General features: G+C 43.5%; 1 protein-coding gene across 1 annotated transcript in view; it reads left to right on the forward strand.

The window, feature by feature from the left end:
* The window catches only part of Ush2a (usherin), a 723,091-nt gene that overhangs the window by 327,919 nt on the left and 380,336 nt on the right, over window positions 1-14,836 (forward strand). The window contains exons 30-31 of the mRNA XM_052200359.1: window positions 11,505-11,618; window positions 14,067-14,228. Coding sequence (XP_052056319.1) covers window positions 11,505-11,618; window positions 14,067-14,228 — 276 coding nt within the window. The remainder of the gene's footprint in view (window positions 1-11,504; window positions 11,619-14,066; window positions 14,229-14,836) is intronic.

A 14,836-nucleotide genomic window follows, 5' to 3' on the forward strand; every position in this document is an offset into this window, starting at 1 on the left:
CAACTAACTTCACTTGAAAAATAGAGAACTCAGAGAAATGACTTAACCAACATGGCGGCCTCTTCTGGAGCTAGATGTCCACCATCTGTGAGTGTGGAGGGAGCTGTCATAGTCTGGCAACACTCACTACCTTCTTTGGGGTGGAGTCTTTGGCTTCATGTTCAAAAATGGCTGCTTGGGCTTCACTTCGCCTGTGTGACTCCACTCAGCAAAGACTTAGAACAGTTAGGGAAAGATCCACATAGTCATGGTAAAGTGATATTTTAAGAACTGGTCTATCATTGGTGAACATTGTGATATGAATTCAGTGACATGGCTGTGTGGACTGCTGGGACTGCTGACCTTGCTCCAGGTAGCCATTTATCTAGTAAGAAGGAAACCTTTTAGTTTGTTGAGGAAAAGGTGTATAATATATACTAAGAGGTCAACTAGTGGTCTCTGCCACCATCAGCAAATAGGGGAAGAAATGAAAAAAGAAATTCATTTCACTGGGATTGTTCACAGATGAATTTTGAGGAAATCTGTGCCAGTTTTATAGTACTCCATAAATTTATTTGTGGTTTATTACAAACTATTTCTTTAAATGTAAATCTTGAAAGAAATTGGTCTGAAGATTTGCACAGGACAAAAATACAGCCCTATGACAGAAATTGTAAAAATAGAAGTGATGTAATGTTCCTGCTTCGCTAATGTAGAAGAATTGCATTAGGCTGGGCAGTGGTGATGAGTTAAGAGCTTTGTCTGTTTCCCTGGAATATGTAATGTGCCTGGATGACTTACCCATTGAGGGGATACTGTGAGGCCATCTGCTTTTTGGTTTTCTCTTTATTTTTGTTTTAACAAGTAATTCATTTAAGCCTGCAAATGCTATAAGCATTTGGGTTTCAGTTTTGGTGTGACACATACACTGGTTAAAAGTGGAAATAATATTTAAATTCTGCTGTCCAGTGATCAGCAGTGAGGTATGCCTGTATGCTCATAATACTCTATAAAAGTACATTAGCGTTATCAATCATATTTGATAAAGAAAAGGAAGTTTCCCCAAATTATCTCTTTCTACTCTTTCATCCTTTTATAACTGTATCATACTTGGATTGATGCAGAAAGATACACACAGGCACACACACACACACACACACACACACACACACTTCTGAGTCAGTTGTCTTCTTTAAGAAGTGTTGTCACCTGGTTTGAAAGACAAGTCACTCTTTGTAAACAAATTGTTGCAGTAAGGATAAATCTCTGAACACATTTTAAAGTTCATTTTAATTAAAATGAAGTTCATTAAAATGAAGTCTTTGCTATTAAAAGTGCAGTTTTGTTCTTAATGACCTTCCTTTTCCACCATATTGGACAGGCTTAAGTCATGTGGACACAACAAAGATCAGAAAGGAGGGTACGACCTTGGCTTAAGAGCAGTTTATGTTTCGCTGCAAACCCACAGCCCTTCTGAGAATCAGGTGACTCCATCATACTGTGAACCAGCTCGTGGGGCAGTGGTCAGCAGAAATGGCTTGCTTTCAGTTCCCTCCTGCCTCATGCCTTCCGGCTGAGTCACATCCATTATTTCTTGGGGCATTCCACTGAGGTCAGCACCTGTGCATTTTGTAAGTTAAGGAGTTAACACAAGCCTGTGGCTTCAAGCTTCCTTATAATTAAGATGACAGAGACTCTGTGGCTCTTACGAAGAAGCAGGCATTGATTTAAATTTTGATGTTCTCTGTAAGCCTGCTGAGAGAATCTTCATGGGTATTGCTTTAAGGTCAATTCAAATCACTGCTTAAACCATTTTCTAAGTCTGGGATTAAGTCCTATATTTTATAAAGGAAATAGTTATTCTTCCTACTTGGAAACATCAAAATCTGCTCAGTCTTGGATCCAAGGTATACGATCTCCTAGGCTTCCCAGTAGAAGTTCTAAACTAGGCCACAAAGTTCATTTGAAAGAGACTGAGTATTAGAAACGCTGGACTTAACACTGCCAAGGTATGGGCTTAGTAACCCTTCCAAAGCACTGGCTCAGGTAGGAGGAAGTACCAAGGCTCCTCCAGAGTTCAAGCAGGTTGAAGACCAACTTCATTTTATAAATACTATACGATCTCATTTTTATGTTTTATGCCTGTACTAACTATATATAATAATGGTTATTTCAACTAAATTCCCTGAGCCTAGAAAGAGGTGATGCAAATGTCCCACTTAAAGCTGTGCACTCAATAGTCCACTCATCAGCTTATTGATATTTAGAATGCCACAGAATCTGCAGTAGCAGAAGCCCCGCCTCACCATCCTGCATGCCAGAGACAGGGACAGTAGATGCATCTCTGGAGATTACCAGATACCTCTTCTAGACTATGCAATTTTCATCCATACTCAACACCATCAAACAGTTTTCTGGGGTCAATGTGTTCAAATGTCTGTGTTAGAAGTTTGTTTCCAAGAGACCTGTGCAGAAAATATGGCAAGCTGGATTGATTTGTTCCCTCTAATCCACTCACTGGGCTGGCTTGGATGCACACTTGAGAATTATAATTTATCAGCACCATGGTAGAAATCTTAAGGCAAAAAACTGTCCCCTTGTCTTCTCCTCTTCCCAGACTCTTCTGTTCTGTCCCCAGTGATGAGCCATTCAGCCTACATGGTGTCCCTCACCAGATGGCCTCTTAATAAGTGCTTTGCTCTGACCCACCCTCGCATTCTTATCCAAATGTGAGACGCCAGCAAATAAATCAGAGAATGGCACTTGGCTGAGTTCTCGGGAGATGGAGGAAAGCCCTGGGGAAAGGAAATGAGAGACAGCATGGTGGCAGGGGACATGTCCACAACTCATTATGGCCAGTAAATGGAAGACATGAGAGAGATGGAAGCAGAGGGGGGGGTGGAAAGAGGGAGGAAGAGAGAGGAAGGGAGGGAGAGAGAGTGAGAGGGAGGGAGAGGGAGGGAGGGAGAGGGAGGGAGAAAGCAGAGTGAGCAAGAGAGAGACAGAGACAGAGACAGAAACACAGAGAGATAGAGACAGAGACATAGACACAAAGACAGGGAGACAGGTAGAGACAGAGACAGAGTGACAGAGACAGAGAGGTAGAGACAGAGACACAGAGAGACAGACACAGAGACAAAGGCATAGAAAAAGAGAATGAATAAATTTTCTACATTATTCGAGTATCTCTCCTAATACACACACACCTCCCTTGAAGCATGATCTTTGCAGAAAGTCTGCTGGCTTTAGACTCAGGGTAGACAATGCCATGCACAGATTTCAGCCACCAGACTAAAAGTGCAACGGAAATGAGTAGGTAATGAGAGCAGAGCAGCCAGGTCTTTAATTGAATTAAAAGCTGGGTGACATCAGTGCAGACACCTGTCCAATTACAGACAGGCCAAGGTGTTTACCGTTGCTGTACAAGCCATTCGAAGATGACAGAAATCTTTCCGCCCACAGATTAGCATAATGAAGGAGAACAGATTACAGTGGATGCTAGCCAAACACCTAGCTTGGCAGCTGGGGGTGGGTGGGGGAGGGAGAGGAGTCGGCTGAAGAACAGAAATAGAAGCACAGGCCTTCTCCAGGGTGCTGCCATCTTGCTTTGGTTTCAATTTTTTGCGGGGCAGAGCATTTGTACTTACAGACATTTAGCCAAAAAAGTTAACCATAAAATGTCAGTGGCAAAGCCACCTCCTCTGCTCTCCTGCCTCTCCATGCTTGGGCTCTGTGAGAGGTACAACAGCCTGTAGAGCTAATGGCAGCCCAACAAGAATTTTCTCCGAGGGAGTCAGGCTGCCTCCAACTGTTCATATTTCTCTTTTTCTCCTTCAGAATTTGAGGTGATAGGGAAGGAAAGAAATATATTGGTGATATCAAACTGGCATTGGAGATACTCATCTGTCAGTCAAAAGATCTGACAAAAGACACTAATGTGTCTGGGGCACATTAGTGATGAGCAATGTCTTCACTGCCTCAGTGAACCAAGGATCTTTTATTAAACCATTGTGTGTGTGTGTGTGTGTGTGTGTGTATGAGAGAGAGAGAGAGAGAGAGAGAGAGAGAGAGAGAGAGAGAGAGAAGAAAGTGTGTGTGTGTGTGTGTGTGTGTGCGTGTGAGTGAGTGAGTGAGTGAGTGAGTGAGTTTGCATGAGTACAGTGTGTGTATGTGCAGGCCAGAGGACTACCACACCTGTCCTTCCTCAGGTACTGTCTGTGTTAACACAGGATCTCTAACTGTCCTGGAGTTAGCAATGTAGGCTCCACTGGGTAGCCAGTGAGCCCCTAGGATTCACCTGTCTCCACCTTACCAGCTCGACAAGGACCAGGTCTGTCTCCACACCTGATTTGGTTTGGAGTTGACCTATTTGGGGTTTTTGGTCCATGAAAGAGTGCTGGGTCTTGAACTCGGGCTCTCATGATTGTGTGGCCACCAGCTATAGTCTCATCAGGGAGGATGCTGAGAGCAGCGGGATCCTTGTGAAGAAGTGGATTGACATGGTCTCTGCAGTTACTGACCTGGGAGTCCTGGTGCAGGACATGTATACAGCAGCATCTCTGTCCATGAGCTCTCCTGGGCCAGTCTCTCCAGAGAGAGTATGTGGAGCCTGATACAGAGGTGGTCTTAAATTCCTCCCTACCTGGACAGGCTTCCTCCTCTTAAGCAAAGCCCCTGTCCTGTCCTTAGCTTGGGCTTTGCAGAGACTACTTGACTGGAAACTCCCCTGGTGTGGTTTGTCAGGACATCTCAATGCCAGGCATTAATGCACAATGCATTATCGCTTAGGGTGCGAGTCTGGTCCCTGCTGGGGCTAGCAGTGCAGGTCCACACACTGGCGCTCCCAGGCTTTGTGGGCCACTCACACTTTTAAGACATCGATAATGCTTGCTTTATGCTTATTGAATGCTCTCTCAGTGTGCCTTCTTCCATTATCAAGAAAGACCGGCAGGCTTTCTGACGTGGCGGGGCCATTTTCTGACTTCACCGAGTTTTGTGGCTAAAGTGAAGTTTGAGAGGTCACTTTCCTGCCTGATGAGTGGGACACTCTCAAATTGAAAGGAGTTGTCATGGTTGTCCCCTGCAAGGACATCCGCCCCAGCCCACTTAAAGTTCATAGTGTTGGCATCTCCTTCTTTGTCTTTGTAGAGAACTAGCCCAATTCTCTATGATCACATAGTTTTTCTCTAGAATCCTTTATAACTCTGTCTTCTCTGTATTCTCCATATATATACATATTTTAATTATAACATTCAAGCAAATTTTTGTAATTGCCCCTTATATATTTCACTTTGCTTAAAGGCCTCCTAATCTGGTAGGATTTAACTGTCAACAAAACAGCATAGATTCATTTGATAGAATAGTCTCAATTAAGGAACTGTCCAGATCAGACTGCCTTGTAGGCATGACTCTGGGGACTTGTCTTGATTGTTAATTGATATTCAACAGCTGGGCCTACTATGGGTAGTATATTTCCTAGGCAGGTGGTCATGGACTAGTCAAGAATTCTAGCAAAGTATAAGCTGGCTTACAAACTAGCTAGGAAAGAGCATCCTATCTGGGACCTGCTATACTTCTTTGGTTGAGAAGTGAGTTTGGTGGGAGGTCTGTATAGAATAGCATATTGGATAGAGCAGTAAACAGATCTGACTTCAAGTTCTTTTCTTGAGTTCAACCATTGACTTTTGTTTTTTATCATAACTTTTTTTTCTATATTCTATGTTTACATTCCAAATAATTTTCCCTTTCCCAGTTCCTCCCTCCCCATAAGTTCCCTAAGCCCTCTTCCTTCCACCCATTCTCCTACCAACACCCTCCTACTTCTCTGTCCTAGTACTGCCCTACAATGCTGGAACAAGCCTTTTCAGGATCAGGGACCTCTCCTTCCTTCTTCATGGGAGTCATTTGATATGTGAATTGTGTCTCGGGTATTCAGAGTTTCTGAGCTAATATCCACTTATCAGTGACTGTATTCCATGTGTATTCTTTTGTGATTGGATTATCTCACTTAGGATGATGTTTTCCAGATTCAACCATTTGCCTAAGAATTTCATTGGGCATATACCCAGAGGATTCCCCGGCATGCAATAAGGACACATGTTCCACTATGTTTATAGCAGCCCTATTTTTAATAGCCAGAAGCTGGAAAGAACCCAGATGTCCTCAATGGAGGAATGGATACAGAAAATGTGGTATATTTACACAATGGAATACTACTCAGCAATTAAAAACAATGAATTCATGAAATTCTTAGACTTTTCTTAATGATGGACTGTGACCTCAAAGTAGAAGGTAATAAAACTATCCTGTCCCTAACTTGGTTTTGATCAGAGTGTGCCATTGGTAACAAAAGAAATGTAACCAGTAGCCCTCCTGGAAACTTAGACTCACAGGTGCAAATCATACAAATTCCTCCCTGCACACAGCATGCCACAAGACACTTTGCTTCTGCATGAATCTGTACATGGCTACCATCACTGTAGTCCTGGTAGCCTTGTAAAAGTAAGTTATCTTCTCAATCACCTTTGCTAGAGGTTGAAAGACAAAGAATTGATTAATAATTTCCGATGACAGATTCTCGGGATAGCAGTATGTTTTTCTCTGGAGACAATACAATCTAAGTGTTTACTTTGATACTCAAAGCAAGACTTCTAGGGATTCATTTAAAGATCAGGAAGGCTGTATTCAAGATAGGCTACTTGCTTAGGGTCAGAGAGAAGCTATTTTTCCTCCTTTGTCAATCGCACAACTTTTTTTAGGCATCCACTTTAATCTACCTGGGAATGTCCTCCACACTGGAGCAAAGGGAATCATGTGTATGTCTCAGACAGGAGAAGCGGCAGCACGCATAGCTCTTCCTCATGCCTCATTCTTAACGGTGACCAGTCAAGAAAGGGAAAAGCACCTAATGGTCACCCTAGTCCTCTTTCTGAAGTTTCTAGTCTGAAAGTTATTTAGGCAGTTTGACAAGACACTGCACCTCAGAGATTCAATGTAATAGGCAAATGCCCCTTGGAGCTAGGGAAGAATCACCACTGCAACCTGGAAAAGGATAACGCGTTTTTTAAAAGTGTGATGTAGAAGTCATGCAAACTTTCCACCAGGGATAAAAGCTGGCAAACCCCCAAAATTCAGCTCTCTTCTCTCTGCCTTTGGAATGGTAGAATGCCATTCTCCATTTTGTATCTTCCTTTCTTGGTATTTGTTATTTTCTTACATGCTTTACAAAGGAAAGGCAAATGCTTTGATAAATGGCCCAAAACATAATCTAGTTTCCTCCATGGTCCTTTAAGGTCTCTAACCTTCTCTAGAAAATATAGCACACTTTGGTAAACCTTTCTTCCAAAGCAGAAAGATGGAAGAAGTATTTTTGCTGAAGTGTTAAAATGACCATCCTTCAAAGTTTGCTTTAATTAAATAGGCCTCAGGAATAGAGTATGCACCTTATGAATTCTCATGTCTATACACTTTAATGACTTTAGGGAAATGTCACTGCTGTACGATGATCTCCTTAAGAGGATGCTCAGGAGAAAAATATCATGGTACATGTATGTTCTGCTTAGCTTTGTCAACTTGGCTGAATTCAGAGTCTTCTGAGAGGAAATCCTCATTGGAGGAATTACCTAGTTCAGTCTGGCCTGTGGGCAAGTCTGGCGGGGGCTGTCCTTGTTGCTAATTGATGTATTGCTATAAAAGGACCCAGCCCACTATGGGCAGCATCATTCCCTAGGTAGAGGGTCTTGGCCTGTAGAGAAAAGCTAGTCAATCATCGACCTGCATGACTCAGCATGCAGTTTTGTCTCTTCCACAACTTTTGTGTAAGGGCAGACATCTATGATTCTCTGTGATGATGGTACCTTAATTACTAACAGATATAAAGCATGTTCTATCACCAACCAGGATGCAAACTTGTTTCTTTTCTTAGCCAATATTGCTATACCTGCACTAATGATGTCCATCTAAGAGAGATTGCTTCTGTCATGTGATTCATGGGATCACACAAGAGCTTTATATCCCAGCATACTTTGCTAATGTTGGCAATACAAGTGTCAGTCTCTGGGGCCTCTCTCACTTCCTATTGGTATTATTTGAATTCAGCCATATAAGCTGTAGTGACTTTAGACCCTCACTGTAGAGTTATACTTCCTAATAAGAAAGATAAGTCAAAAAATGTCGAAAAGCTAGAATAGCTATATATGGTGACAATTTCCTTCTGACACTAGAATTTGTGTATCATTATAGTGGTGCTAAGAAATAGAAAAATGGGAGCTAGGGAGATGGGAAGATGGCTCAGTGGGTAATGAACTCACCACGTAAGTATGAGGACCCGAGTTCAAACTAGCTGCACCTAAGTAAAGGTCAGAAAGCTGTAGCAGTCCATCTGTGTGTGATCCCAGTGGTCAGGGGGTGAGAATGGGATCCTGAAGAGCAAGCTGGTTAGCAGAGTCAGCAAGCCATTAGCACAAGTGAGAGACCTTGATTGAGTCACTTAACATTGACACATTGACAAATGATAGACACCTGATGTGACTTCTGGCCTCCACACACACTCACAGCCATACAGGTACTTGTATCCATACATGTAAAGGGTGGGATGAAGACATGGATCAGTGGTTAAGACCATATACTTCTTTTGCAGAGAAGCCTAGTTAACTTCCCAGGATCCCTGTTAGATGGCTCTATAACTCAATCTTCAAGGCTCCAATGCCTTCTGATATCCACAGGCTCCTGCACGCATGTAAACATAACCCCGTGTGGAAACATGCATAACCATAATTTAAAAGAGACATAAATCTTTTTAAAATAGGGGAATAAAGAGCCAGAGGTATAAGTCTGTGATATAAGGATTACATAGTATGCTTGCATCACAAGTCCCATCCCAAAGGCTGCACAGCAAAAGCAATGCAGAAGTGGTGTTGAATTGAGGCAGACTGAGTGGCACACGCCTCTAGGAAGACAGGTGAGGATGTCCATACTGCAGGTAGGAAAATAGCGCCAGAACCCTGGAGCAATGAAAAGACTGCAGAGACTATGGGGCGCCCCATATGATGAGATTTGATAGACTAACAAAATTCAGAAAAAGAAAAATACTTGAAGAGCCAGTTGGGGGAAAACAGCGGGCCCTGAAAAGTATCTTTGGAGAAATCAGAGTCAATCAAGAAAAGAAACAAACTGTCTGAAATTAAACAGCTCAGGGCACTTCAGTGGCACCAGGGATGCAGAGAGAGACCATGTCCAGTAAGTACAGAGAATTAATAAACCTGGCTTCCTTGGTTTTGGATTTAAGAGATAATGACTTATTTTTGAAAGATTGAAGTCATTCAGGGGCAATGGAGGCAGAAGCTGAGTTACAGCCATATCATGAGTTAGGCTAAAACTACTCTACACTAGCATCCTCTGCCCACAAAGCTATGTTGGGACCTCTATGTGCCTGAACTGCTCGATCCCGTTAGTAAACTCTTGAGGTGAATTCTACACTATCCCACCACATAGACCACTCCCAGTAACTCTCCTTCAAGACAGAGATTATTATCCATGTAGCTATGACAAGCCTAAAGCACTAAGGCCTGGTTAGGCCCATGGAATTCATCAGGCACCCCAGCCTAAGCTGCTGTGTAGCCTCTTGCTACATGATAAGGGTGACTCTGTGATTGCATTGGCTCAGGGGGGGTTGAGAGGCAACTTCTTGAAAATATGGAACTCAGAAGACAGTCCATGTGTACTGGGATAAGCAAGAGCAAATGGTAGTCCCAGTAGAAGGATGGAAGGAAAGTAGAGGTTGTACCACATAGTTTCAAAATTAGAAAGATGCCGACATGTAGTGTGTGTGTGTGTGCATATGTGTGTGTGTGTGTGTGTGTGTGTGTGTGTGTGTGTGTGTCTGTGTACATACGCATGCTCTACCTCACTGTCTTGCTGCTTTGGGCCACAAACTGAGAAGATAGTGCCACATGGTTGGGCATTTCCCAACAGATGTACTGCATGGAGATAGCTGTGTAGCCACTGAAATGAAGACTAGAAAGAAGCCCCGAGGTCCATGGGTGAGGATGAGATGCAAAAGGGAACCACGGCCTCCATCTTTGCTCCTTCCTTCTTCTCACTCTTTCCAGTCATTACATTCTCTGTTGGGAAGAACAAAACCACACGCATCTCTCTTACAATCTGTGCTAGAATTGGGCTGGGGAGATATCCAGAAGAAGCACATGTTTGTAATCCAAGTGAAGGCAAGGCAGAGACAGGAGGATTTTTGAGGCTCATTGAGCAGAAAATCTAACCTAATTGGCAAGTTCAGGGCAAATGAGAAAGTTTTTCTCAAACATCAAGATAAGAACAGGTGAAAAAGACAGCCAAGATTGAACTCCAGCTTTCACAAGCATGTACACACTACAAACACATACATACAAACATACATACCCACATGAATACATGCATACACAAATGCAGACAACTAAGCACATACACACACACATACACACAAACACAGACAGCCAAATACATGCACACACATGATAACACACACATGAATACACATAAACACAGACAACCAAATACATACATACACATGAATACATACAAATACAAATACACATAACTAAACACATATACACAAACAGAAATAAACAGACACACACACACACACACACAAGTAATAAGGAGCTTAAAGGGAGACATCTCTCACCAGTAGTGCTCCTCCGAGCACTAATATGTTCTCTGGGTTACTGAAGGCTTAGTTAATAAGGATAACAAAGACCAAACTATGTTTTTTGTAGGAGTGAGAGAAAGCAGAGCAAATGCATGAACTATGAGTTTGTTATGCCTTTCATCCATAAGACTCACCAAGTAGACATCAGTAGACAAAACGTGTTTTCGGGACAATGAAAACTTGTAATTGCTGAACAAATCTCACACATCGCCTACAAAGCCAGGTTAATTCAATACCTCCCTGTGCAATGCTTCCATTTGAGACAGGTGTCTTAATTAAATAAACTAATAATTCCGCAAGTAGAAGTAGAAAGCATAATTATCCAATTTACTAATTGTTCTGTTGTGTGAATTTGCATACTTTTTTTCTTGCCTGCCACACAGTTTGTCTCGGTGTATCCTACCGTTGAGATAATGGATCCCCCTTGGAAGGAGCATCTTCTGAAGTGTACTAACAGACCGCACTCAGGACTTCTTAGTTAAATATGGTCGGAAATTGAAGCATTTTTTGTTTCTGTGGGAGGTTCAGGCCCTGTAATGAAGCATTGTGTGGGAATGGGTACTCAGTATCATAAGCACCAGTACTGTGTTAGTGATGCCTGGGCAGTGAAGGTCTTTGCTCCTGAGTTACCCTCTCCAACACTCAGTCAGTAAGTGAGAAACAAAACCAAACCAAACCAAAACAAAACGAAAGCTGTGCATTGTGGTTTTGCCTCCTCCCTCTGTCATCTTTTCCGTGCCCTTTTCTCTTTCTCTGTGTCTCCCCCTTTCCCTCACATACAAGCTTGCAAACATAAACCTTTTGTGTCTCCCTTTTCTCCTAGGCATCTTGTCAGGACTTCATCCCTTCCACAGCTATGTGGTAACCCTGACTGCTTGTTCTCGAGTGGGCTGCACTGAGAGCTCACATGCATTGAGCATCTCCACTCCACAAGAAGGTAAAGTAATTTCAAAGGTCTTGACTTCCACATTTCAGTCATGAATAATAAAATAGGAGAAGAGCTAAATGCTGCGAGGCCATTTGCTGGAAAACCCCGACCTAATTTGATGACAAAGTGCATTGCCAGGCCATAATTGCGCCCATTTTTTGGGGGGGTGCGAAAATGAATCAAACTCCATAGCCTTTAATGACATGCATCTTTAATAGCTGTAATGCAGATTAATGGGCTTTTTAATTGCTGTTACATTGTTCATGCAAGAGCCTTGTCATTAATAAGGAGCATCTGAAAGATTAATGAAAGCGCCCTCATCTTACTGTGGCTCAGAAGTAAATCTAGAGACAGTCTGACTAAAAAGAATTGATTGTATGGCGCAGTATGAAATTGAGAATCAAACGGTTGATTTCCATGGTCTCTTTTAACTGCTAAACACCAGCATGGGCAACGACAACTTCGGGAAGACAGAGCCTCACGTGCCAGCCGAGGCAAGATTAATCCCTGCTCCTTTCCTCGCACTGAGTCTCTCTCCTGTTGTTCTTGGGATGTGTAAACTGTTGGTCTAAATTAATGTTTCAGAAAACATGAGTGAGGGCGGCAGTGGGGAAGAGAAAACACCTCAGGACTCCAAAAGTACAAGCATTGCTCAAGCATCCAAGCACGCCTCCTCAGGAAACACCAGCTCTCAGAATGCCCAGGAGCTGCTGTCTCCTGAATGCTGCCCAGTGGGAGAGGCATTTAGACTTCAGGGCACAAGTTAATTTGTAAGCCAGCTCTCTCTCTCTTTCTCTTCTCTCTCTCTCTCTCTCTCTCTCTCTCTCTCTCTCTCTCTCTCTCTCTCTCTCTGCATCTGTCTCTCTCTCTCTCTCTGCATCTGTCTCTCTCTGCATCTCTCTGTCTCTGTCTCTCTCTTTCTCTCTTCCTCTCCATCTCTCTATCTCTGTCTCTTTCTCTCTCTCTGTCTCTGTCTCTCTTCCTCTCCCTCTCCATCTCACCGTCTCTCTGTCTCTCTCTTCCTCTCCTTTCTTGCTCACTCTTGCTCTCTCACTCTCTCCTTCCTTTGTCTCCATCTCCTTCTCCTCCTCCTTCCTCCTTCTCCTCCTTCTCCTTCCTCCTCCTCCTTCTCCTTTCTCCTTCCTCCCCCTCCTTCTCCTTCCTCCCCTTCTCCTTCCTCCTCCTCCTCTTCCTCCTTCCTCCTCCTCCTTCCTCACACTCCTCCTTCCTCCTCCTTCCTCCCCCTCCTCCTTCCTCCTCCTCCTTCTCCTTCCTCCTTCCTCCTTCCTCCTTCCTCCTCCTCCTTCCTCCTTCCTCCCCCTCCTCCTGTCTCCTCCTCCTTCCTCCTTCTCCTCCTTCTCCTTCCCCTTCCTCCTCCTCTTTTCTTTCTCTCCCTTCCTCCTTCCCTGACCCATGCATGCTTCCCTAAAATCTCTTTTTCTCTTTCTCCTTTTGCATCTCTTTGCAAACCCCATTTGCATAGGAATTGTGTTAGAAGAGAGAAGGCAAGAGGCAGGCAGAAGCCCATGCTCCTCCACATGAGGAGTGGACTCTGACATCCTTCCTGAGACCCCCTCTTCTGTTTCAAGCCTGCCATGGACCAGGCTCACTTCTCCCCCATCGGCCGTGCTGTGGTAGGAACCCACTAGACCGTCTACTGTACTGGAGCGGCATGGCATTGTCTCCTGGGGGCATAGCATTATCATCCCATTCTATAGTCATTTCCAGCAGCCCTCATCTGGGAAATTTCCTGTTGCTTCCTCTCCATCTACTTGCCTGGCATCCCTCACACTGGCTTCAAAACCATTTCACTAAGGCATTGTCCACTCATCTAGTTCAATGCCTTTGTCATTACGTGAGTAATTCTCAAATCGCTTTCCAAGGAGCCAAGACTAACATGCAGAATGGTATTTCTGTTTCTGATTAGTTTTTTGTTTGGTTTTGTTTTGTTAATTTTCTGTGATTTTAACTCACTGGCTAGTATGTAAATAAATCCTTTTCAAGAATTACAGTATAGTTTCAGTATACAATGATCTAAGGGTCTGTTCTTGGCCATTCCCATAGTTGGAGAGTTTTTAAAGCCTCCCAATTACAAACTGCTCACCAGTGTTGCCCAGTTCACTCCTCTTGCTCCGCCAAGCTAGCCACTGTGATCTGCTCTAACAGGCTCGGCCCCATGAGGACATGATGGACTAACAATACTTTTGATGAAGTAACACTAGCGTCAGTCAACTGAACAGGAGTAGGGACTCCCCATCCATCACAGATGCAAATTCTCAGAAATTCAGGACAGTTATTTAGCACCCTTTCTAAAGCAATTACTGACAAGCTGCCTGAGAGTCAGGAACACTTCCATGAACGGGACTACAGCTTTAGCCCAGGATTTATTGGTTTGGGTTTGAAAAGTTTTACTTAGAAAAGTAAACTAAAATTAGACTCTATTTTATTTCTCCACAGCACCCCAAGAGGTCCAGGCACCAGTCACAGTGGCCTTCCCCAATTCCTTGTCATTCTTCTGGAGTCCACCCAAACACTCAAATGGGATTATTACACAGTACTCCTTATACATGGATGGGAGGCTGGTCTACACAGGCAAGGGACAGAACTGCACAGTCACAGGTGGGCCTTCAGTCACCATCAGGTAATAGATTCACAAATGTCCTTTCTAGATCATCACTGCATATATTTTTCTGAATGAGGTGAGTGAGTTTTGCCTTCTTGGGACTTCCAGGGAGCCTTGAGACTGTATTAGCCCAGGCGTTTCTGGGTCCCACAAACCATGTGTTTGACTCTGAGTGCCTGTATGGCCCTATGCACATGGGTCTGTGAGCTGACTGACTTGGTGACTTCTTTAAACATCTCCGTGGTCACATGGCCAGCTATTTGAAATCCACCTGTATGGAGAAGATGCAGAAGGATGGCTCAGCACACCACAAATCCTAAACTGTTTGAGAAAAAATGTGGATGATCATAGGGCCAGATTATCTGACACATGAGCAAAATGATATTACCAAACGCTTTCTAAATGCCAGAGGCGCGTGATGAAAGCCACGCGGTATTTGTGTTGTGTTTAGGGTACTCTGTGTTTGTCCACACTGGGCGTGTGATTATGTTGTTGCATTGTTGGGTTAGACTATGGGGAGATAGTACTTCTCAAAGGTTCATGGATTTGGAAACTGTTTTGTGTGTGTGTGTGTGAGAGAGAGAGGTTATAGCAAGTTCCATTC

This window comes from Apodemus sylvaticus, chromosome 12 (assembly GCF_947179515.1).
Source record: "Apodemus sylvaticus chromosome 12, mApoSyl1.1, whole genome shotgun sequence".
NCBI lineage: Eukaryota > Metazoa > Chordata > Mammalia > Rodentia > Muridae > Apodemus > Apodemus sylvaticus.